Here is a 27,078-nt window from a genome sequence, read left to right as displayed (position 1 = left end):
TCAGCTTTAAACCAAGGGGTTGAACAGAAATATCATATGAAACGTTTAGGAATTGTAACCATTTTCATACACAGTCCCCTTATTTCAGGGGCTCAAATAGAACTGGACAAATTAACAGCATCATAAATAAAATTTTCATTTTTAATACTTTGTCCAGAATCCTTTGCAGGCAATGACTGCTTGAAGTCTGGAACACATGGACATCACCAAATGCTGGTTTTCCTCCTTTGTGATGTTTTTCCAGGCCTTTACTGCATCTGTCTTCAGTTGTTGTTTGTTCGTTGGTCTTTCTGCGTTAAGTTTTGTCTTCAGCAAGTGATATTCATGCTCGATCTGGTTGAGATCAGGTGATTAACTTGGCAATTGCAGAATATTCCACTTATTTGCCTTCAAAAACTCCTGGGTTGTTTTAACAGTATGTTTTGGGTTATAGACCATCTGTATAGTGATGCGCCGTCCTATTAACTTTGCTGAATTTGGCTGAATCTGAGCAGACAATGTATCCCTATACACATCAGATTTTATCTGGCTGCTTCTGTCTTTTTTCAATGTTTTGAAAGTCTAATCTGGCCTTTCTATTCTTGAGGCTTATGAATGGTTTGCAACTCAGTTTTTACTCTTTTGTAGTCTTCTCTATAGACTTGGTAGACTTGGATAATGATATGCCTACCTCTTTGAATGTTCTTCACTTGGCTGGATTTTGTGAAGGGGTTTTATCTTTACCATGGAAAGGATCCTACGATCATCCCCCACTGTTGTCTTCCATGGACGTCCAGGCCTTTGTGTTGCAGAGTTCACCAGTGCATTCTTTATTTCTCAATGTACCAAACTGTTGATTTGGCCACTCTTAATGTTCCTGCTATCTCTCTGATGGATTTTCTACTGCAGTCTAAGGATGGCCTTTTTCACTTGCACTGAGAGCAAAATACTATGCAACTTCTTCACTTCTGTGGAATTTGAGCATTAACAATTACAATATGCACGTTTCATTGGAAGTGAATGTGCCTAGATAATGAGAACAACAGAAACAAACCTCTGTTTAGATTATCTCTCCGTAGGTTGCGCTCTGATAACCACAGGAATTTTTACAGTGACCATCTGCCATGGGGGGTTAATTCTAGAAACATGATCTGTACTAGGTAGAAACGCCCTTAATGTATAGGCTAGCTGGCAACTATCTTTACAGTGAGAAAATAATGGAACGTTCACCGAATGACATCTGTGCTGCAAATTTTTATCTCATTCTCTAGAGGTGAACAAAAGCAGAAGTGCGTGCGTGCGTGCGTGGTGTACAGTACCAATAACAACCCATAGCTAAGACCGACTGAAGATCGAGTCTGATGTGGCAGGGCATCCAAGCCATCCCTGACTACCACCCAAAGTTGTGGCAATTCTCAATGGCATTCTGAATTTGCAATAGAGGCAAGTTGAAGGTGTAAGGTAGCATGTGCAACTGAAATGCAAGGAAAGCAGCAATGACACGTGAATTGAAAAATCCTATCAGACTAATCCAGTAGTGCAGAGGGTGGGCATAGTTAGTGGTGGGAAGTCACAGAGTTCAGCATGGATACAAATGGAAATAAACTGTTCCTGAACCTGCTGGTTTGAGAACAGAGAGACCTGTACCGCCTGCCTGATGGGAGGAGACCAACAGATTGTGGCATGAGTGTGAAGGGTCCCTGGTGATGCCGCGTGCCCTACGCAGACACTGCTTGCGCTGGAGGTCTACAATGGCTGGGAGCTGGTACCTGTGAAGTCTTGGGCAGTTTTCTCGACCCATTACAGGGCCATCCCAGCCATTGTAGAGCTCCTTGGTTTTCTTTGCATTGAGAGCCTGGTTGTTATCAGTGCACCAATGCCGCCAGGCACTTAACCTCCTCCCTGTAGGCTGACTCGTCACTGATCAGGCCTACCACCATGGTGTCATCTGCGAACTTGACGATGGTGTTGGAACAGTGTACAGGAACGCAGTCGTGGGTAAAGAGGGAATACAGGGGAGGGCTCAGCACAAAGCCTTGTGGACAACCAGTATTCAGAATCAGGGTGGAGGAGGTGATGTTGTCTAACCTGAGAGACTGGGGTCTGTTGGTTAGGAAGTCCAAAGTCCAGGTACAGAGAGGGGGGCTAATCCCTAGGTCATGGAGTTTGTTGACCAGCCTAGAGGGTATGACCGTGTTAAATGCTGAGCTGAAGTCAATGGGCAGCATTCTAACATAGGTGTTGGTTTTGTCCAGGTGGGTCAGTGTAATGCCGTGGAGATGGTAGGGGTCCAGTGTTGGGGGGAGACCGGACTAGAGCTGGGCCAGAACTAGGCTTTCAAAGCACTATATGATCATGGGGGTGGGTGCAACCGATCGCAAGTCATTCAAACTAGATGCAGAAGACTGCTTCAGCACTGGCACAATGGTTGCGGTCTTGAAACATGTTGATAGGAGGGCAAAACTGTTTGCCCTCCTACCATCAGGCAGGCGGAACAGGTCTCTTTGTTCCCACACCTGCAGGCTCAAGAACAGTTTCTTCCCATCCACTGTAACCCTGCTGAACTCTTTGGCCCAGAGAACTCTGTGACCCATCACTAACCATACCCCCCCGCCTCTCAGGTCCTTGTTGCACTACTACCTTGTACTTGTCTGCTCACACATACCTTCTTGCCACACCCACACTCCATCACAGTTGCTAGCATACTCTTAATATTCATTATTGCTCACCCTCTGTTGCCAATGCTAAATTTTAACACTCACTTATACACCACTATTAAAACTGTACTCACCTCCTTACTGTGTTTGCACCCTTTATTTGTATTGTTTCCTTTTTGTCTTTTTAAGTTTTGCACACATTTCCTTTTACTCTATTATTTTGTCGTTTCACTTTCACAAGGGAACTGGAAGTAACTCGAAGTATGCGATTTTGCTCAGTGGTTTGTTAGAAACTTGAAACACATGACATGATTCAGTACCGGCTGCTTGATTTCCGACTGTGCAGTTGCGGACTACAGTCCAAATAATGTAAGTTACAACTGAATGCCAATGTGAGTCGTGTTCATTTAGAACTCACCTTTCCCAACAGGCCCTATAATTACCACCCAGGGGATTAAGAAATATCTAACTAAAACCTTTCAGGATCCATTGAAACAGAGTCGTCATCCCAAATGTCGCCCTGATCCCTACAATGTGCTCTATACAGAATACAGACTGAGTAATGCATTTACCATGTGGCTGGTTCCAACAAAGGTTGGGCTGGCACGTTTTTTGCATTTTGTATGACTCTGCTCCCCACTGAGGACATTGATGTGCGGAAGGCTTTATGGTTTTTGTTGGTCCTTTTTTGTCTGTATATGTTGGGGAATTTGATGTCTTTTTGAAAGAGAGGAAATAGGAAGGATAGTGGAGAGAATGTTGGAACAGCAGACGTCTCCAACCCAATGCTGCAGCACGCTGAAGCTGTGGAGACGCCCCGCTCTAAATCCCCCATCTCATACCAATTGGCATCCTAACCCCTTCATTGTACACTAACGTAGTTAGGGCTGTGGTCAAAAGTAGTGCTTTACGAAGTGAAAAAGGCTGCCAATCGGGGTTCACACCTTGTGTCCTGGATCAAGACGTACCGCAGTTTGTGTGGCACTGATCTGTTCTCCATATGTACGTGGCCTGTTTTTCAAATGTTGGGGGGTTGGCGCACGAGGAGGCGGTTACAACGGCTTGGCCTGGCTCCAACAACACAGGTTGTGTGAGATTGTGGGTTATGTGGGTTTGTGGGTTGCGGGTTATGTGGGTTTGTGGGTGTGGGTTTGTGGGTGCGGGTTATGTGGGTTTGTGGGTGCGGGTTATGTGGGTTTGTGGGTTGCCAGTTATGTGGGTTTGTGGGTGCGGGTTATGTGGGTTTGTTGGTTCGGGTTATGTGGGTTTGTTGGTCCGGGTTATGTGGGTTTGCTGGTCCTTCTCACAGTAATCCTTTCTGCAGGTCGTTACCCACAGACCTCTGTTCTCAACTCTCTAAGTATATTTGGTCCCTGGCCAAACAGTAAGTGAAGATCCATTATTGATATACACTAACTTAATGCCTGTTATATCAATGCGTTGAATACGATTAAAACCTTTTAACAGGAAAACAGCTACTAGAAACAACCCGGTTTCTGTAAATTTTTCATCCCCAACAAATGTTTATGTTTTCGGTCATTGAAAAGGTTTACATTTGTGTCTACAGAGACAACTTGCAAAATTGCTGATTATTGTTAGTTGATAGATTATGAAACCTGGGGGAACAGATTCTTGAACCGATTGAGTCAATAGTTGGAATTTAATGCTCTGTGCTTAAACACTTCTATGCCCATCATAATGAAGACTGCCAGTGTCTGTAGATTAATTAAATGATTCATTCAAATCGATGATGCACTGTTTTGGTGCCTCTTCCTTTTTCCCCTTCAATGTAAACGTTTTATTTTTTTTAACGTTCCATCTCTCCATCTCATGCATAAACTGTAAATCCATATCCTTTCCTGAAAACAAAAGCTGCACCCCTGCCCCTCCCTCCTGCTTGATGCATTTCTTCATTTTAGAGAACATGAATAATTTAACCCAGGGTAGTAGTCTAATGGCAAATTAATTTTTGATATCGCTCCTCCAAACCAAGGGAGGGAGGCCGTAGCTGGTCCCTAATCATGTGGGTTAGCCTGGGTTCCAGGTTAACCCATATAATCTTGCGTGGCCATCCCTTCCAATCATCTGTTGGATTCTGAGACCCTGCTTACAGTCAAATCCCTTTACATGATTATTAAAAATACTGTTTTGGCCAGGGGGACTTTTGGTGCCTTTGGGCCTTATGACATACCGCCTTGACTCACACACTCACACACTTCTGACTAATGGAGACAGACGTGGGGACAAGGACCTTGTTTGGACAAAATGAGAGATGCGTCTCTCCGTGGAGAGGCTTTTCTGTTCGTTTAGCTTTTTCCGAAAAAGCCTGGAGAAAGAGCCAGCCATGTTCGCGTTCAATGATCCGACTAGGGAATTATGTGTTCAGAACCCCAACCTGCAGTGAGAAGTGCTGGTCCTCGGGGCTGTCCAGCACAATACCACTCTTGAATTGTCAAGTTATGCACCGTGTTAAGCAATGCTGGTGTATGTGGATCTGTTAGGCCACATTAAAATATGGTAGTATTTCTTACTGTTCATTCAGGTAATCACTCATCTGTAATTAATTGGATAAGTAAAGACCTTTATCGTCATATTAATTGCACTAATCCAACCATGAGTGACTCCTGGGAGGGAAGAAGGAAGGCTCCTTGTAGAGTACACTGCCTCACAGAGCCGTACATTGCTGCCACAGGACATTTGTTTGTGACGTTCTTGCAGAGCCTGTGGGATGCTCTGTCAGGGTTGGATTTCAGAGAGGGTTGAATTGTCTCAATGCATCCAATGTGTAAGTCGGACTCCTGCAGGTTAAATTCTGGCTCTAGGCCGTGGAATGCACTCTGCCCAGCATTTATGTCCCGGCAAATACGTCCTGGTTGAGTAGGCAGTGTGATAAAAAGCACAACAGTTTGGGGAGATGTGGATCAATGGACTGATCTGGATGTTTGACTCTTTGAAGCATTACTCAAAAACTGGACATCATGAAATAAGTAATTATAATAATGTTAGCTAGTCAGTGGTCACTTGGGTAAACATTTCGCTGTTAAATCCTTGCTAAGAGCAGTCCCTCGTACTGACAGTCCTATGATCTCTCTTTTTTTCTCTCTGTAGGGTAGAAAGGTCCACAGACCAAGTAATCAAGCCTGTCAATGTGGAGGCCTTATCCAAGTGGGTGGGCAAGATCCCTGTGGATGTGCTGAGAGACATGGCTGTCATCGCCCCCATGCTGTCACGCTTGGGCTACGACCCTCATGCCAACCCACCCAACTACGGACGGCCAGACGCCAAGGTTCTGGACAACACCAGGAGGGTGAGTTGAGTAGAAAACCAGTCAGGCAACGCATTACCCATAAACCTTAAAAACACCCTAAAAACGTAAACAAAGACCCCAAACAACCACACACACACACACACACACACACAAGGATTGGAAATTGGGACACACAGACGTGTGTTAACCAATGCCATATGTACAAACACACACTCACACAAACAATTCCTTCCAGAAAACAACTCTACTCTTGCACTGTTAGGGCAGCAGAATCTGAACAACTGCCTTTGTCCAATAACATCACCTGTCCAATCGCTTCCACTTTAATTAGATAACCGGTCAAATCTCCGACCCTCATTAAATTCCCTTGCGCATCATCTGCTTCTAGTTAAGTGACCTTTACGATCAATATACTCCATATATTGAAATAATACATTTCCATTTGAATGCAGTCCTCCTGACAGCATCTGTCTAAATAGTGTGGTGTTGTCCAAACGAGCCCAAGACCCAATGTGGTGTGAAAGTCCTTCTCCACTGAGTAAGTCTCTTTCGCTCGTCCTGTGGGCACAGCAGCCTCTATTTTTGGAGTAGGTTATGTTTTATTAAAACACTTTGCGAGCAAGGAGGCCTTGTATCAGGTATCCCACTTTCAAGAGATTTCATCTCTCTGACTTGCAGTCTGAGGACAAATTCAGTTTATCTGTGTTCATTTTAGTTCCTCTTGAATAATGGATTAAAATGTATGCAAAGGCATGGAAGACCAATTACTTCAGTGTAAATTAGCAAACTGCTATTTTTGTTGTGCAGTCTTTGCTTTGTGTAAACTTTCACCTTATTAGCATCCTTCTGTCGACATCTTTGCGTGTGAGCTCTGAACCAAGTTTTTGCCATCCTTTGGCCTCAGTTCCTGGTTCTGTCCTGTCTTCATTTTTCCTGTCTGATTAATATATACATCGATCAGCCATAACATTATGACCACCTGCCTAATATTGTGGATAATATTTTGCTGCCAAAACAGCCCTGAACCGTTGAGGCATGGACTCCACTAGACCTCTGAAGGTGTGCTGTGGTATCTGGCACCAAGACGTTAGCAGCTGATCCTTTAAGTCCTGTAAGTTGCGAAGTGTGGCCTCCATGGATCAGACCTGTTTGCTTGATTGGATTAAGATATGGGGAATTTGGAGGCCAAGTCATTATCTTGAACTAGTTTTTGTGTTCCTCAAACGAATCCTGAACCAATTTTGTTGCTGAAACAGGCCAGTGCCATCAGGGAATACCGTTGCCATGAAAGGGTGAACATGGTCTGCAACAATGCTTAGGTAGGTGGTACGTGTCAAAGTAACATCCACATGAATGGCAGGACCCTAGGTTTCCCAGCAGAACATTGCCCAAAGCATCACACTGCCTCCGTCGGCTTGCTTTCTTCCCATAGTGCATCCTGGTGACATGTGTTCTCCAGGTAAGCGACACACACATACCCGGCCAGCCATGTCATGTAAAAAAAATTTGATTAATCAGACCTGGCCACCTTCTTCTGATGCTCTCGTGCCCATTGTAGGTGCTTTCGACTGTGGACGAAGGTCAGCATGGGCACCCTGGCGGCTACGCAGCCTCATATGCAACAAAGTGCGATGCACTGTGTGTTCTGACACCTTTCTATCAGTACCAACATTAGCCTTTTCAGTAATTTGAGCTACAGTAGCTTGTCTGTTGGATCTGTCCACACGGGCCAGCCTTCACTCCCCACGTGCATCAGTGAGCCTTGGCTGTCCATGACCCTGTCGCCGGTTCACTGCTTTCCCTTCCTTGGACCACTTTTGATAGGTACTGACCACTGCAGCCCAGAACACCCCACAAGGGCTGCAGTTGTCTAGCCATCAAAATTTGGCCCTTGTCAAAGTCGCTCAGATCCTTACACTTGCCCATTTTTCCTGCTTCTAACACATCAACTTTGAGGACAGAATGTTCACTTGCTGCCTAATATATACCACCCACTGACAGGTGCCATGATAATAAGATTATCAGTGTTATTCACTTCACCTGTCACTGGTCATAATGTTATGGCTGATCGGTGTGTGTGTGTATGCAGCTCTGGAAAAAATGAAGAGACCACTGCACGTTTTTCTTTCCTTTCCAAAAAAGCAGAGAGCTTTGCTGAAAGAGCAGTGGTCCGTATTCGATCCCATGCTAAGCTGTAGCGGTATACTGACCGGCTATCAGTGTGTTTTATGTCAGCAGGTCTTTATTTCTGTCCTGTCAGCACAGTTGTTGGAGAGAAATGTAAACGCCAAACGCTGCTGCTTTGTCTGGCTAATAGCTGTCACCTTGAACTAATGTGTGTTGTGCTGCTGAATTCTGCCGCCTTTCAAATTCACTGTGTTTCATGGCTTCCCCAATCCATCCATATTGGCCTTTCATTGACACTGGGTCCTGATCAAAACTAGTGGGCACCTTAGAGAATAGGGTGCGTTTAGGATACATCAGAGTTTGGTCTTTTGGCTTGGAGCAGTGACTTCAATATAGGCTTTGGGAAACCCGCATACAGCCTTCTTTTTTCAGTAGCCGACCGCATTGATCTCCTGTTATCCTAATTGGCTCTCGGGGGAGAGTAGGCGCTTTGAAATTTCACAGAGCTCTATGATAAGTATTAGATTGGAGATTAAATTGGCAGCAACTTCTCTTTTAACCTTCGATATGTTTTCCGTTTGTCTTAATCCATTGTTGATTTGTTCTATTGTGGCATTAAGTCTATAGAACTAACAGGGCCAGCAGAATTGCACTTAGCCACATACTTAGAATTGGCAAGTTTAAAATGCCATTTCTTTCCATAACAATATGAATAATTTAATATGGTTGATTGTATGTCAGTGTTGATCGCAATTAAGCAATTTCTACACCCATTTTTGGACAGTGTGTTGTTGCGCAAACTGTTATTCCTTTTCGGTGTCACAGTGCATACTATTTCAGCTGGTTCCTCTTCGCACCTGGAATACGGACGCTATTACTGCGTTTTAATTCCACATGCTACATTAATATCTACTATCACGTCAAAGTATTGCCAGCCACACAGGACTTGGCCGCTTAAAAAAATACATAAATAAATGGACATCTGTGTTCTCTGTGGAAACCTTAGCGATCAAATCAGGCACTGACCCATGGGGATAAGCAGAATAAAGTTTTAAAGCTGTATTAAGGACTATCAGATAGATGACTTCTCAGTAGACTACCATGTTCTCCAATAGCCAACTTTCCTGGTTTAACAGTCATACGGTTTTGTCTTATTGGGCCATAGAAGGATGGGATTAGCTGGTGAGATAAGAATGGAGACTCCTCAGTGTGAGTGTTGTGCTGGTAATTCCATCGATCGACACTCTTAAATAAGGAAGATCAACATTTCCATAACAGTGTTCATATGTAGCCTCCCCTCCGTACCTTTATATCTTGGTGAAGTTCTGATGTTTATCTGCAACATTACAAAGTTTTTCCATTTCTAAATTTTTATTGAGGAACTGGCATGGATTGGGAAATGTAGTTACATCCAATGGCCACAGTAAATAAAATGTTTCAGTAAATCAGGGATACAAAGTGTATTGAAAGCAGCTGCTTCCACATAGTTTGGAATTAACCTCTGATCATGCTTAGGATCATGTATTAAAATTCTGCACTGGTCTAGTAGCTCATTGCTTTAACTGGAATTAGAGATTTCGGTTACTTGACAAAAGACTTGTCTACATGTGGATGTTCCGTCGCCCTAAACTCAACACTACTAAACCTTTCTGGAAGATTGTGGAGCGTGCCTGACGCAGTTTTCCGTCAATAACACCTAATTATAGAACATCTTGTGGAAAAATGGTGTTGCATCCCAGCAACAGAGTTCCAGACACTTGTAGAATCAATGCCAAGACATATTGAAGCAGATTCAGCAGTTTGTGTTATAAGCTCTCTCTGCTAAATTGGTGCTTTTATTTTTGGCAGTTACCTGTAGTCAATGACACAACTGAATCTGTTCACTTCAAGATGCCTGGCTTATTACTAGAACAGAAAGCATTCTAAAAAGGCGGGGGGGGGGGGTAGTGTGAGAAGGAGAAGAGAGGAGGAGAGTGGAAAAAAGGAGAGTGAAAAGGGGGGAGGGAATGTGGAACTGTCTGACTGCAAACGAATACATGAAAACTGCAGTATTTGTCAAGATGTGGTCCAGGGACAGATAGAACCATGTGTGATGTAATGTTAGTGTCCTGCCAGAATGAGTCGCCAGTCTTTCAATTAGAATGTCTCTTACTGACTGACTGACTGACTGACTGACTGACCGACCACCCCTTGTTAAATAGTGTAGTGGTGAGAGATGCAGACTGCCTAACAAGAGGGCCTGTGTTTAAATCTCATCACAGTCAAAACAAGTTATGCTTTAGGATTTGTTCTGGATAGACACAAACTTTGCTGGCTACAACCTTCAGTAGCGGTGTTATAGGAAGCCTAAATAAAACTATTTACAATTATTTAGCATCTATTTTTTTGTGTTTTTTTTGTAGTACACATCCCTGCATGCTTGTTGGTTTAATATAGGCTAGATCACAACCCTTTGGGCAGTAAAAGTGTAGGGGTTTCCACGATTCTCTTATCTTTTCACTTCACAAAGTCAGTTTTCGTCACCTATATTGATAGTTATTGTATCAATGTAATTCACGAATGAAAGAAAAACCATGTGCCATGAAATGAAATAGCTTTGGTTCATCTACAGTTTCGCTGGAATTGCTCAGTTCTTATGACTATTCCAAGTAGTAAGTTAGTAGATACTAGTCAGTCTATTACTGGCTAATAAGCTGTTAAAACGGACAGTGGCAAAAGCTGCACAGACCATAGATGCTATTTGTGGAGGAGGTAAACTTTAGTCAGTTTAACACAATGATTAATGGTGTCTAGCGAAATATTCAAACTTGGCGTGAAGTTCATGCGTGAAAAAATGTATCTAATTTTGAGATTCTATAACGACACTGGGCAAACATATATCACAGTGGTGTAGTGGTTAAAGACACCATCTCTCACGTGAGAGAGCCAGGTTTGAATCCAGTGAGGGCAACAACATTCATCACTTCTAATTGTGGGCCTGCTGAACTGTGCCTGCCTGGTTCCTTTTCTGATTTAATTAGCTTGGCGCTAATTGAAGTCTTCAGCCATCATCTCTTTTGGCTACTAGACCTTGGATTTCCCAAACTATAATAGTGTGTCTTTGGGAGTTCTCCATTCAGGGGAGGAGTGTGGGCATTAAAAAAAATCGGGGCAAGTGAATAATGCGAATTTGAGATTTATTCATTTTAAATAAAATTAATTACCTGAAATTGTTTTTCCACTGTACAAAGTAATAGCCCTTAAATGGTATTTTTCATATTTTTCCGATACATCATTGTGTATACAAGAAATGTTATCCATCCGCAAAGGAGTTTTGGATTCACTTGGACACGGTTGCAAATATTTAGCCATTCTACAAACATTTTTTTTGCCTCACGACTAACCCTTCTTTCCCAACTGTTTTCATGAGTATGTTTAATCTTGTTTTCGTGGGTGTGTGTGAGTACAGCGAATGTGCGTCAGCCTGTGAGTTTGCATGTCATCATCTGCGACATATGCATGTCCATATACACAAGTACATATGTGCAAAAGCCTGTGGGAGTGAGCTGCCATGTTTTGGTTGGTGTCATTGTGCGTCCCAGTGTGTCAAACATTCCCCAGGCCCCCACTCTTTCTCGTCACACAAACATGGTAATACTTAACCCCCTGTCTCCCTAACAATGGTCTCTGTGCGTGTCATTATGCCAGCGCTTTCTTTATTTTCTTGTTTCAACTTCTTTGTTTCGCACTCCTTCCTACTCTTATCTCATTCTCTCTCTTTATGTCCTACGAGATCAGGGGACTCCAGTGGGAGTCTGGGCCCTGGCCACTGTGTGTTTCGGGGGGAGGGGGGTGGAGAACGTCCTTTCTGTTCAAAGACTGAGATTGTCCAACGTGTTTTCTGTATGTGCCTGGATAATGCCGCTGTCTTTGTTTGAAACTGTGTTAGAGGTTGAGCTGTTTGTTTGTGCCCATGTACCACTGTAGAGTAGGGCAAACGTATGTTAAATGTTTTGTTTGCCCAAGCTACACTGGCTGGTTGGCAGACAGGGAGGAACTAGGACAGGGAGTTCACTCCTTTTTCCCTCTCTCTCCCCCTCACACTCTCCCTTTGTCCTCAGTATAATTCATTATTAATATCTCATGACTTCAACTGCAGCCTTTTCTCCTTCACCAGGTGAGCTGCCCCATGTATGTCATTACCACTGTGTATCTGTCCCTGCATGTCTCTCTCTCCCTCCCTCTCTCTGCCTGTGTGTATGTATGTTCACACTACATCTGCTTAGTATTAAAATGCTTCCCCATTGGATCAAGCCCCGCTGCCGGGTTTATATTCTGCTCCTCATCTCGCTGTGCCCTCGGCGACAGTGGAACTTTAGAAGGAAGACAGACTAACCTACCGAGGTGTGTTGTGTGGACACCGTGCTACCAGGCCGGCAGGGCATACTTTTATTGTTAACCCTGTGTAGTGCTTGTGTTTGCCTGCATAATGTGTTTGTGTGTGAGCTTGCGCAACAGTTCACTTGACAGCTGTTAAGTCACTGCAACAATAAAGCCCAAGGATCTCTTTCAAAAGAATCCAGGCTCCGCAGATACTGTATATCCTGTTGCCATGGCAACACAACCCTGTGAACATGTAGGATAACAACAGCTATGAGAAATAGAGTAGTGACGCCTTGGCAACAAACAGTTTTCTTCAAAAGCTGCATGGGATACACACATGCATACAGGCAGACACACCCAGACAGGGCTCTTACAGACAGACAGACATGGTACTATCATGTTTCTTTTGTCACTGCTTTGTGCTATTATACTACCATGGTATGTTTTTGTAAGGCTTCCCAGACTGAAAGACTGAGGCACAGACAGCTAGTCTACAACTGGGTCTTCTGTTCTCTGTCTGCGCTCTTCCTCTCTGCCTCTCCCTTCTCTTGGTTTTTACATTGTTCTCTCTCTTAACCTTTTACTTTGAGCTGGGGTTTGGATAAACGTCTTGGTACAAATCTATTACTGGTCATAGTGCACCCAATTGTGAATAGGATAATTTAAGCAGCAAGGCAAAGGTGGTGTGGTAAAACATAGCCACTCCTGGAAAGTATTTGTTTCACATATTTGAACACAAGGATATTCAAGCAAGAATTCCAACCACATACATTGATAAAGGTAAATAGATAAAAATAAAACACAATTGTTTCTTCGTAACTGTTTATGCAAATAAACAGATGCTATTTCCTTATGCGGAAACCATCACGAATCTGGAACGAATCTTCTAAAAACTGGATATCTACAAAGGATAGGTTGTCCCTCCAAATTCTGCTCAGGAGTTGATCAAAAGATTATCAAAATCTTTAAGAACCCAGTGTAACATCAAAGATTCTAAAGGCCTCAATGTCAAAGTGCCTGTCAACTGTCAGAAAGGGACTGCGCAAAGTTGGCCTGGATGGGAGATGTAAAAGAAAATGTTATTGGTCTTGAGTAAAAAGTTCTATAAAGGTTTTTACATTTTTATCTCCACATGGGATAATCGAAATAATGCCACCTAGTATGACTGCATGATAGACAGCTACAGTAAACGGAATTGCTACATGACGTTTTTTCAGCCAAAGGGGCAACACCTGCTACTGAAGCTAGGGGTGTATTTTTCTACTCTATGAAGTTTAATCTTTCAATGTTATTTGCTAGTTGCCTTTATCTGTAAATAGTGTTTAAATGACGATTTATATATCTGTATGTCCAAATATGAATAAGACAACTTTCCAGTGGGTATACTTTTTTAATGGTAAATGACCAATAAACTATGGCTAATCACTTTCCTGTGGTATACTGGCAATATATCACAAACCCCTGAGATGTGATTATGTACTGATAAACCAATTTGGACTAGTAGAAAGTGATAAATGAAAAAAGAGCTGCAAAAAAAAGGTCCATCTTTAGTTTGCGTCAGACTTTTATGTATTTGGATTCTTGTTATATCCTACTAAAGTAGCAGCTTACCCTTCCTGGTGTTCAATAACAACTGTGTTAACAGCCTACTCCTGCTCATATTATGTGCATACGCCCTTTATGAGCCTTCACCGACTGCTGGGAATATACACAAACTCTATCAAATTACTCAGACACAATATCTTGTTTCCTATGTGGTTCTACTTACCTATGGATCATAGTCAAAATTAGGGTCCTAAATGGGTAAAGGTGTCTCATTTGTGATGCCCCAATACAGTGGCCGAATCTTTCTCCATCAGTTGCTGTTGCATCCAGCCTTAAATGGCACTCCGGCCAGCCACATGTGGAAGTGCTCTTCTTCTGGGTCTTGAATACTTCCCAAATATTTCCGGCCCATTTCACAACTGACTAATGACCTCGCTGCCAAAGAATGCTTTTATTTCCAGAATTGAGTTTTAGGTTTGTATCTTTTGTGTTTCCTATACATTGTTGTCTAATTTTAAGGTGAAGGGCATGCTTGCAACAGAGACACTGGTTTTAATAAAGGTAATATAAATAAAACCTCTGAATGTCATCTCTGTTATTGACTGCAAGCATATGTAGTTTGTAGGTCACAAATTACTTCCAAGACCTAACAAAGCCTTCATTAACCAGTTGTAAGACATCAGCTGTTGTAGTTAAAGTATCGTTCAGAAAACAATTGTGTGAATGAAATGGTTCCATACTGTTTTTGACCCTATGAGGAATGTGCTTTCATTGAAATACTGCTAGCCTAGTGTTGGATAAGTCCCTGAAACATTGCTGGATCGAATCCCAGAGTAGACAAGATTAAACATCTACCATTCATTACTTTGCAAAGCAGTTAAAAGAAACATCTTCAGGGACACCTTCAGAAATGGCCAATACCCTGGTTGTGACATCACTCTCTGAATGTGACGCAGGGAGAGTAGGATGTGCAAACAACAAATATTTTTTATTATTTTTATTATAATTATTTTTGAGATGCAGCCAAACCGTTTTACCAGATAAAGGATCTGGAAATCTTCCATCACTTGACTCATTCGGTCTCATCTCATTATGTTCTTTGATGTTTGTTTCCCTCGGGATGAAAGCTAATCCCAAAGCATTGCTTAGCTCTGTTATCATGGCACTAGGGAGTTATCAGGATCTGGCATACAAACCTCCTAAACCTGTCTGTGTTTATACTGACTTAACCTAACAAGGTACCCAGGATTTCTAGTTTGTTCTAGAAAGCCAGTGGAGATTAATCAAACCCTGTCACTGGTGACAAGGCCGCGGTATCTTGGGCATTCAGAACAAGCAAGATGAGAAGGCGTGTGTAGTATAGCCATGTGTTCCTCAAACCCCATGTGATAGTGCATTTAAAAGCCATATTAAAAAATAGTGTCTGGTGTGATAGTCTAACATTTAAAATTCAGTCTTCTTTTTCACTCCTCAAAAAAATAAAATAGGGGAACATGTAATCATTACAGAATAACACCAAGTCAATTAAACTCCAGGGATAGCAATCTGTCCATTTAGGAAGCATAAGCAATTGTGAATCTATGTCACCTGTTTCTGTGCAAATGAAAATGACAACAGGTGCACTGGAGAGGCAACAGCAACACAACCCCCAGAAAGGGAATGGTTTGGCAGGTGGTGGCCACAGAGAAATGCTCTGTCCTTATCCTTCCTGACTGATTCTTTAGTTTTGGGTTCTGCTAGTGTCCTTGTCACTACTGGTACCATGAGGCGGTACCTGCAGCCCATTCAGGTTGCTCAAGTAATCCAGCTCCTCCAGGATGGCATATCCATACGAGCCGTAGCAAGAAGGTTGGCCGTGTCTCCCAGTACCATCTCAAGAGCATGGAGGAGATACCAGGAGACAGGCCGTTACATGAGGAGAACTGGACAGGGTTGTAGAAGGACATATCTATATCTGCTCTTTGTGTGAGGAGGACAGGAGGAGCACTGCCAGAGCCCTACAAAATGACCTCCAGTGGTCTACTGGTATACATGTTTCTGACCAAACTGTCAGAAACTGACTCCATGAGGGTGGCATGAGGCCCCAACGTCCTCTAGTGGGACCTGTGCCCCTTTCCCAGCACCATGCAGCTTGACTGGCATTCACCAGAGAACACCAGAATTGGCAGGTCTGCCATTGGCACCCTGTACTCTTCACAGATGAGAACAGGGCGCCAATCAGCCGTGGGTCCCCCCAAGAAAATGTAGATGTACATGCTAGTGGTCTACATGTCTACATGGTCATAATGCGCGATCAGAATTATAGATGCATAGATCAGGGGCTATTTTTTTATTATAATTTGTTTGGGTAAATTTGAGATCCGAGGCTGTAGCCCCACCTGCACATGCCTAACAACACCACTGCTCACTGGTACCTGTGCCTAGGCCTAACCTCAGTTGTGCCAAATTTAATGATAGTGTCGTAGGAACAACACCAACATGGCGATATCAGGTTAGTCAATATTTGCTCCTTTTCTCACTTACCTCCATGTCACCTGCTTTCCCTGCTCTGTTGGTATCCTCTCTCTCTCTACCGCTCTACCTCTCTACCGCTCTACCTCTACACCTCTCTACCTCTACACCTCTCTACCTCTACACCTCTCTACCTCTACACCTCTACACCTCTATCTCTACCTCTACCTCTATCTCTACCTCTACCTCTATCTCTACACCTCTACCTCTATCTCTACACCTCTACCTCTATCTCTACCTCTATCTCTACACCTCTATCTCTACCTCTATCTCTACACCTCTATCTCTACCTCTATCTCTACACCTCTACACCTCTACCTCTACCTCTATCTCTACACCTCTACACCTCTACACCTCTACACCTCTACACCCCTCTACACCCCTCTACACCTCTCTATCTCTCCAGCTCTCTATCTCTCCAGCTCTCTACCTCTCCAGCTCTCTACCTCTCCAGCTCTCTACCTCTACACCTCTACACCTCTCTACACCTACACCTCTACACCTCTACACCTCTACACCTACACCTCTACACCTCTACACCTCTACACCTACACCTCTACACCTCTCGCTCTCTCTACCCTGAACACACCAGAGAGAACATGAAATGAATAGTATCAGTAAACAAGTGGTGTTCCTTGCCATGATGTTCAGGAATGGATTACTAACCTTTTCTGATCTGAGTGGCACTGATTATTGTATCAATAAACATTGACTCACCTCTTGTGCTACTGTATACTTCTATCATCAGAGTGGTACTCATTTTCTCCTTGCTTTCAGCTTCTTATCTGAGGCTGCCCCAAAACCTGATGAATGTCACTGTCACTCTAGCTCGTGTGCGTGTTCCGCTAACCGTAACATTAGTTGACTAGGCACATCAGCACCACTGTTGGTCGCTGGGTGAATGTGTGGCTAACTAACTTTCCAACTAACTTTTAGCTAGATAACGTTAGTGATGGTTGATTGAGCACTCGCTAATTGGCTCGTTTTCACCGAAATGCAATAACTGACACTTTTTAAGCAAAATGTTATTTATTTCCAAAATTAAAGCACAAAATGATGTGTTGATGTTAAAACTATCACAATCGACAAGAAGATGGCCTACGTAACACTCCTTTTACATTCTAGTTTTCCACTTTTAAATACACTTGAAAGTAGTGAAATAGAGAGACAGTACAGTGTTTGACATCGGTTGCACCTACTAACAGCAGTTGACCAACAGCATCTACTGGGGTGCCCAAATCTGAACCACTGATAATGAGACAAATTGGTAATTCTGTCGATGTGAGTTAACCCCAATTGGTCCAGTAAAATCTGTACATACAGAGTTTGCATACCCTGGCAGTATTTGCGAAATTTTGTCTTTTAATTTAGCATAGTGATCATATGAAACTATTCATGATCACATAGTTGTTTGGCTCCTTTTTAAATAATAATGATAAAAGATATCACCCAGATAGCCCTGATCAAAAGTTTACATAGCCTTGAATGTTTGGCCTTGTTACAGATACATAAGGTGGCACACACAGGGTAAAATGGCAATTAAAGGTGAATTTCCCAAACCTGTGGCTTGTTAAATTGAAATGAGTGTCTGTGTATAAATAGTCAATGAGTCTGTTAGCTCTCACATGGATGCACTGAGCAGGCTAGAGACTGAGCCATGGGAAGCAAAAAAAAGAACTGTCAAAAGTCCTGCGTAACGTGGTAATGGAACTTTATTAAGATGGAAAAGGATATAAAAAGATATCCAAAGCCTTGCAAATGCCAGTCCATACTGTTCAATCACTTATTAAGAAGTGGAAAATTCAAGGATCTCTTGATACCAAGCCAAGGTCAGGTAGACTAAGAAAGATTTCAGCCAAAACTGCCAGAGGAATTGTTCGGGATACAAAGAAAACCCCACAGGTAACCTCAGGAGAAAGACTGTGTGGTTGTTTTGAGGAGCACAATACGACGACACTTGAACAAAAATGAGCTGCATGGTCGAGTTGTCAGAAAGAAGCCTTTAATGTGCCAATGCCACAAAATAATTTGGTTACAGTATGCCTGACACCTCACAGCTTCTGGCACACTGTAATTTGGATGCACTGAGCAGGCTTGATACTGAGCCATGGGGAGCAGAAAATAACTGTCAAAAGATCTGCGTAACAAGGTAATGGAACTTTATAAAGATGGAAAAGGATTGAAAAAGATATCAAAAGCCTTGCAAATGCCAGTCAGTACTGTTCAATCGCTTTTCAAGAAGTGGAAAATTCAGGGATCTCTTGATACCAAGCCAAGGTCAGGTAGACCAAGAAAGATTTCAGCCACAGGTAACCTCAGGAGAAATACAGGCTGCTCTGCAAAAAACGGCGTGGTTGTTACAAGGAGCACAATACAACGAGACATGAACAAAAATGAGCTGCAATGTCGAGTTGCCACAATTTGCATTCTTCTGCACGAAAGCTGCACATTCCAGCACAACAATGACCCTAAGCACAAGACCAAGTTGACCCTTCAGTGGTTACAGCAGAAAAAGGTGTGTGTGTGTGGGGGGGGGTATAGACGACTATTACAAAAGACTGCACACTGTCATTGATGCTAAAGGGAGCGATAAACAATATTAAGAACTAAGGGTATGCAGACTTTTGAACAGGAGTCAGTTAATTAGTTTTGTTTCATGATTGTGCCATTCTGTTATAACCTACCAGTTGAATGTGAATCCCATAAGAAATAAAATGTTTTGCCTGCTCACTCATACTCAAGGGTATGCAAACGTTTGAGCACAACTGTAAGAATATCTGCTAAAATCAGTGTAAATACACTCAGTACTGTGAACCCCTCAGGAATGCCTAACATGCTGGATTGTCACTTAGGTGAGTCTTTGGCATTGGCTGTCTCACTGAGGTAGGATTTGTGATGGTCTTCCTGAGGGCTTATTTTTCAGTGCTTTGCACCTTATTTTCTAATCTAGCAAACTCCTAGTTCAGCGTTTCCCCAAAATCAGAGAAAATGACACCATTTTGGGGCACCTGGAAAAAAATGCACATTCTGCTTTCATCCTACTAATGTTGCTCCTTTTTTTTTAACAGTTTAGGGTACAAAACTGTAATAACCTTGAAAAATTTAGGTTAGTGGGAAAAATGTTTTATTTTCTATGCAGAAGATCATCACCCAATTATTGCCTGAGGATTGTCTTTGATGTTTTCCTGAATTTTTGTCATTTTACCAATTACTATTTTACACTGCAAGGTTGTAACACTTTTTTAGATCAAAATATGGTCAGAGGCTGAAAAGATTTCAGCACCACAGCTCACATTTCCTGATAATTATGACCAAACATGACATTGTCACTACAGTATGTAAATGCCGAGGGTTTCACAACACACAATCCTGTATGACAAATTAACAACATCCAATCCACCACAAGACGAAAAACAAATTACCTTTTAGCTTAAGAAACATATCCGGTTAGGGTGTAATCCAATTCCAACTAGTTCTGTATCAGAAACCTCATTGTTTACATGGCATTGGATGCAATCAAGTTTAACCTCAAATGCAGCTTGTTAGCAAACATGTTCTCTGATGTTTGTTTGAAAATGTTATTTGTATGAAAGAACGGACATACTGTATTTTGTCTAAGGAGTTAATGGGTCAAATCTGATTGGAACGTTTAAAAAAAACGGTGCTTCCTCCAAGTATTAACACTGGACTATGAAGACATTCACAATCAAGCATTTTCTTTCAATTTGAATTGGGAAGTAGAGTTGGGTAGGTTTGTAGAAAATGTTAAGTAATACTATCCCAACATCTGAAAGGGTATTTCATAAGAACAGTGGAATGGGTGTGTTCCCCTAAGCATGCATATATATATCTATATATCGCTCTGGGGTTTTACAAGTAGATGTTTACCTCACATCACCGTTCAACAGTCTTAAACGGTTCAAACGATTCTGGACATCACCTAGTATCACAAGCTTGAGTGGTTCAAAACATTGTTGAAAAGTGTAATTAATGCTAATCATGCAAATGTATCCAAATAAATATAGTCATTGTCAGGATGTGAAGCAAAGTTTCTTTGGTCTATCTAGGTTGAATGACTCCAGAGATAATATGTTAGGGTTAATAAATAAGTGTAATTATACACATCAAATTATAAATTGTCATACTTGATACAGGTTTAAGCATTTTACATTGGAATAGCAACTTAATCCAGTCTAGTGTACACGTTTGAAGGTTGAACTGTGTTTCTATCTTAAGTTGTGTAAGAGAAGTGCAGATATACAGGAATAATATTCAGGAATAATAAATGTTTGCATGCCCCTGTAATTACAGATCAATAAAAACACTTTCTACGATCTTGTAACCAACAAATAGGCCTGCCCACATCCTTCCCGTACTCACTGACCTTCCTGGCTTCCTTTCCCTCATAGAATTAACTTCATTATTATCTTTCCTAGTCTCCAAAGACCTACATTTCATTAGATCTTGTCTGATCTAAAAACACCCTTGCATAATAATCTATTAGCCAATTGAAAAAATACTTTTCTAAGATGAAGATGAATCATTCCCTGCATATCTGCTGATCATCATGACCCCTAGTAGATGTAGAGGGAATTAACTAAATCATAGCCTTTCCACTTGAATGTCTAAAAGGAAGGTTTTGAGTGAGGAACAGAAGGGTTAAAATTAAGAGACCACTGCAAATTGAACACTTCTGTTCCTCACTCAAGACTTTCCTTTTCCACTTTTTTGGAAAGGAAAGAAATAGGTGCACTCTATTCCCTACATAGTAGGCTCCTTTTGACCATGGCTCCATAGTGGATAGAGTGCCTTGTCCCTGGACTTTGAGTCAGGCATGACAATAAAAAACATGAGCGGGTAGTCTGTTGGGTGTTCTAGCAGGCTAGACTCTAAATGAGGCACTTCATCTGTTCTTCATCATGCACTTCTTTTGACCAGAGCCCTATGGGTGAGAAAGTAGTGCACTCTGTAGACAATAGGGTGGAATTTGGGATATAAACCGCGGATGAGATCCAAAGCCACAATCAATAGGTTTTAAGTGGCTGTGCAGTGTCTGATCCCTGGTGAGAATTAGTTATTGGATCAATACATCCTCAGTCTGGACACTCAGCTCACCTCACGGCAAGAGTGATGAAACCAAGATGATTACATGATAAGAATAGTGACGGCACTTTTTGAGTTTTATTTTCAAAATGTGTGGTCGTACATTGTGATTTGTGGTTGCAAGTATGATTCACGCGTGTAATAAACATTTTGCAAGCTTGTGTAATTTTTATGATGTTTTCAAACTTGTAATTTTATATTTGAAAACATTTAGTACGATTTGCAAGCATAATTAAATTTACCACTATAATATTCTGCTGTGAATATTGTAAAAAATGTGACATTAACTATTCACGTCTTCCTCATTAAACACTGTTGGCTATGCACAGAATAATGTATCTTCAGTCTGAATGCCTACCACTTGAGTCCTTCCCCATTGATACCTACACAAGATAATGTTTAGACGTGGAACATTTACAATGTTGGCCAAATTGCAGTTGTATAATGGAATGCATTCAGTAATATTTCCAGGCATAAATTATTTTCAGAATGATTATGAATCCATTTAGAACTTTGTATTCTTCCGTGAAAAAAGAAAAAGGTTGTATCTTTTTCCAAGCTCTGAGTTCTGGCATTGAGTTGAGCTCACCATTTAGACCGTGTCAATTGGGTTTATTTCAGGCCTATTCACACAAGTGAAACACTAAGGAAATGACAGTTCACCAGTCCCGCGCTGGCGGGTGGAGTATGACAGGGATCAGGGGCTGCGTCCAGGTTTTCCAGCCTCCTCGCATGTTATGGTTGTTACGATATTTGGCTAATATCCCCCCCCCCCCCCCCCACCTCCTTAGCGTCTGAGGGTGCACAACTTGCCAAAAACAAGGCAAGAAACACAGGGGGATTTTATTGTTTCCAAATCAACTGCAGACGAGATATTTTCCGGCCCAGCTCATGAGCCGTCTTCCTGACTTCCTCTCACGTTTCTACGACGATGTTGCTTATTAACGCAGGATCAAACACAGTTAGCTGAGAGGTTTCAGGGCGTGCCCCCCCTGTACTGCACTACACTACATTTGGCCAAAGCCCTGGTTAAAAGTAGTGCACTATTTGTGCCAACTGGGATGCGCGACAGTTAATGTGGTCATTCGATGGAAAATACCTGGAAAGTGCTCATTAACGTGATTGTGACAGGTTTTTAGCGGCAGGCAGACAACCCTGTCCCTGACCACTGATCGATCTCTAGGTTGGTAACAAATGGTGTCCTATTCCATACACTGCTTTTTACTATGTTGATGAAATGATTCTGTGGCATTTGGTCCTTTGCTTCTCAGTCTGTATAGTCATAACCTGTCATCAGACTTCTATAGGCAGGTTGGCCTCTTACAACAGCACGTTAGCAAGTGAGTCCTTATTGTATGCAGTAGGGATGTGCATGACAAATATTTTCACTATCGATAATTCCTCAGCTTTTGTCATCGAATAATTGAATAGTCGACCCCACCCAAAAAGAAAAGAAAAATGAATGTAAATTGTAATGTGTTACGCAAAAAAATTCAGCGTTAAAAAAAATCTATATGTTAACAACCTCAAAGTTATGCATTGACATGTCAAGTCGTTAGTATTTTATATTTTATATTTCTATTTTATATTTTATAAGTGATTTATTTCGAATTATTGTCTTTGTGTCAATATTTTATGGGCAAAACGACTAAATACAAAAGTGTATTAGACCAGCATTAGCCAGGTATTTTTTTTATATACAGTCCCTTAAAACTATACTTTCCAAACAAAACTACCCTTTAATATACAGACTAACAGAGTTTCATTACAGTCTGCATTAAATCAAACACAACCATACCGATGCGTTCCAGTCAATACAAAAATATCCTTGGAAGGAAGCTTAATAGGAATGAATTATATCAAATTAAAGAACAAAAACCAAACCAAATTTGGCTAGTGTATCCATTGATGCAAAATAGTACAGATTTTTCAAAAATGTGATTAACATGTCGATAAATGCCATCATTGTCGAAATGTCGACAATTAGACTATTTGTTCTCACCCCTAGTAAGCAGTATTCCTTTTTGATGGGAAAATGGGGAAATCAATGGTTTATGCAGAAAGAGCAGTGGTCTGGATTTGAACCCATGCTGTAGCAGCAAATGTGCACTGAAGGCAGGAACTTAGACTTTGGACAGCTACTGTCGTTGTACTGAATGTGCAATTGATGAAAGTTCGAGGTAGTCTGACGATGTTTTAGTTCATTCTGTAGTACACCCCCTGGGAATAGAGATCCACACCCAGGGGGCAGTAGGTGAGAGCCTCACTCAGAGAACAGTTCCGTAGTGGTCCCAAAATAAAACAGTTTTTCCTTCATACAGTAGTGCAATACTTTTTAGCAGAACCATCCAAAGTAGTGAACTGTCCAGGGAACATGGTGCCAGTTAGCTGGATCTGAAAAATCTGTTCATCCATTCAGATAGGCAGGTAGGCGGTGTCAAGCCACTACAAACCCTCTGGTGCTTTAAGTTTGAAAGCCAAACAACCTTGTGACTTGATCTGAATGACTGAAGTGTGACCTCATCTTCAGAGTTCACCAGTCATGTCGGTCTATGCGGTTGCATTTAATACACACACTGGGGGTGCAGTAAATACAACACCCTAGCACATGTTGTAAAGTTAAGTGTTATGATCAAGAGCCTAGCCATGTTTGGCAGGGTATGTTGTTACAGCTGTCTGTCAGCGACACCTAGCCTCAGGGTGGCCTGAACATTTTAGACATTATGGTGCTTTTCTACACATTACTTAGAAGATATTTTGCCATTAGTTTAGTCATTTTCATCCTAGTAAGAATGAATGGCAAAATTGGTTTGGGGCACCCTGGAGGTTAGAGCCTTGTCTGAGCCTTTCCATACATGCCTTATGAACCTTGTCTGTATTAGACCAGGATTGCTGCAAGTTTTACCAATCTATTATGTCTGTGGTAACTGCAAAAGAAGCACACAGAGCAAGAATGGGGCCCCTCGCAGCCTGTGGGCCCTGGACCTATTTGGCCTATGTTGCGGCCCAGCCCTGCATACGACCCCCACACGAATATAACTCTGTCAACTATTTTCTTTCAATACTATTTGGTTTTCCATAAAAGCAAACGTTTTTGCCGAATGGCCGGTCTACAGAATTAGCAAACAGAGCTGACAGAGCACAGCAGTGTCGTTTTACGTCTGAAAATTCCTCACAAATAGTTTTTTGCAAATCTGTGAGGGGAGGGTTGTTGCTTGGTTCCAGTGATATACAGCTCTGGAAAAAACGAGACCTCTGCACCTTTTTCATTTTCCAATATGTTGAAAAGGAAAGTTTTGAGTGAGGAACAGAAGCATTCAATTTGCAGTGGTCTCTAAATGTTAACTTTGTTCCTCATTCAAAACCATCCTTTTCAACTTTTTTGAAAAGGAAAGAAAAAGGTGCAGTAGTCTCTTAATTTTTTCCGGAGCTGTATGTAATGGTTCCTAAAGGAAGGTTTGAGAACCAGCTAAGCTAAGTACCCAATTTTGCGTTCATTGACAAATGTAATCTTACCGATTTAATAAGAATAAACCAAACAACAGTGTAGACTGAAGTATTTTGTTTATAAATAGCTGTAATAGCTGTTTTTTTTCCTTGAATAACCAAACTTAATTATCTACTTTCACATTACAAACTGGGTTAATTGTTTTAGGTGCATAATTGTTTTAGGTGCTGGGTTAATCAAACAGGGTTAAATGTGGTAGGTTGTACTGGCAAATGTGATAACATTTTAGTGTATATGTTTTCTCAAAAAAAAAAAACTTCACATAGAGATGTAGGTTATTAAAGCAGCTAGCTATTGTATGCTAGGAATGACTTGTTTTCTTTGCTTTCACAACAAATGACAAGACAAAGACAGCCTAACATCGCTATCATCCTCTAGGTAATGGGACTTAATGGCGGTAAGTGTTAGCTCTGTTGAAGCTCTAACACCTCTGTCACAACTAAAGCGTTAGTGAGCAAAGCTGCATGCATCATTAGAGCATTTGTGCAAAAAAAAGTTCAACATTCCCCCTTTGCTAACATGTCCGCAAATTTGTGTACACATTCATTATGATGAGATGACCGATAAATCCAATACCTCATATGACAAACTGCAACTGTTGCAGCAGCAAAATGTTACAAAAAACCTGCAGCATTCCACTGGAAACAAAAGTTCAGTGCACCAAATTGCAATTACACAATGAGTAGACTAAGAAAATGAAAACACTACCACTTTAATCTAAAATGGATGCTTTGTAAATACTACCCTGTTTCCAAAAAATTGGGTTGTAGTGTAAAATGTGAAAAAAACTAACACAATGCAATGATGTGCAAATCATTTAAATCCTATGTTCAATAGAAAATAGTACAAAGACAACATACCAAATGTGGAAACTGAGAAATTATATAGTTTCTTGAAAAATATATGCCCACTTTGAAATTGATGCCTGCAACACTTTTCAGAAAAGATGGGACGGGGGCAACAAAAGACTGGAAAAGTTGTGTAATGCTAAAAATACCTGGTGGAATATCTCACAAGTAATTAGGTTTATCGGCAACAGGTCAGTAACATGATTGGATAAAAAACTGCATCTCAGAAAGGATGCGTGTTTCAGAAGTAAAGATGTGGAGGGGTTCACCATAGACTGTGCAGGGAAATAGTGCAACAATTTAAGAATAACGTTTCTAAATGTAAAATTGTAAAGCGTTTGGGGATCTCATCATCTGAAGTACATAATATCATTAAACGATTCTGAGAATCCAGAGAAATCTCTGAATGCAAGGGACAAGGCTGAAAACCAATATTGGATGGCCATGATCTTCGGGCCCTCAGGCGGCACTGCATTTAAATAGACATGATTCTGGGCTCAGGAACATTTCTGAAAACAATTGTCTGTGTCGCTGCAACCACAAATGCAAGTTAGAACTCAACCATGCAAAGACGAAACAAGACGTGAACATGATCCAGAACCACTGCTTTCTTTGGGCCCAAGCTCATTTTCGATGGACTGAGGCGAAGTGGAAAACTGTCCTGTGGTCTGATGGATCATAATTAGAATAAAATGTGGGACTCATGGATGATGTGTCCTCTGAGCTAAAGAGGAGTGGGACTGTCCTGCTTTGTTATCAGCGCATAGTTCAAAAGTCAGCATCCCTGATGGTATGCGGGTGCCTTAGTGCGAATGGCATGAGTGACTTGCACATACAGTTTTGTGAGCAACATATGCTGCCCTCCAGACAATGTCTTTTTCATTGAAGGCTTTGTTTTTTTCAGCAAGACATTGCCAAACCAGCTTCTGTGCATATTACAACAGCATGGCTTTGTAGTAAAAGAGTCCGGGTGCTAAAATGGCCTGCCTGCAGTCCAGAACTGTCACCCACGAAAAACATTTGGTGCATTTTGAAATGAAAAATATGGCTAAGGAGACCTCGAACTGTTGAGCAGCTAAAATTCTATATCAAGCAAGAATAGGAAAACATTTCACTTTGAAAACTACAGTGGTTGGTCTCCTCAGTTCCCAAACGGTTACAGACTAATGT

The 27,078-nt window shown here is 41.6% G+C and overlaps 1 protein-coding gene across 2 annotated transcripts in view; it reads left to right on the top strand.

Annotated features, from left to right (window-relative positions):
• tpst1 (tyrosylprotein sulfotransferase 1) overlaps positions 1-27,078 on the top strand; it is a 61,683-nt gene that overhangs the window by 25,683 nt on the left and 8,922 nt on the right. For both annotated transcript variants that reach the window (XM_010879950.5, XM_010879131.5), the window contains exon 3: positions 5,745-5,943. In XM_010879950.5, coding sequence (XP_010878252.1) covers positions 5,745-5,943 — 199 coding nt within the window. The remainder of the gene's footprint in view (positions 1-5,744; positions 5,944-27,078) is intronic.

Source organism: Esox lucius, chromosome 1 (assembly GCF_011004845.1).
Source record: "Esox lucius isolate fEsoLuc1 chromosome 1, fEsoLuc1.pri, whole genome shotgun sequence".
NCBI classification, from domain to species: domain Eukaryota; kingdom Metazoa; phylum Chordata; class Actinopteri; order Esociformes; family Esocidae; genus Esox; species Esox lucius.
This window is presented reverse-complemented; position numbering and strand designations above follow the sequence as displayed.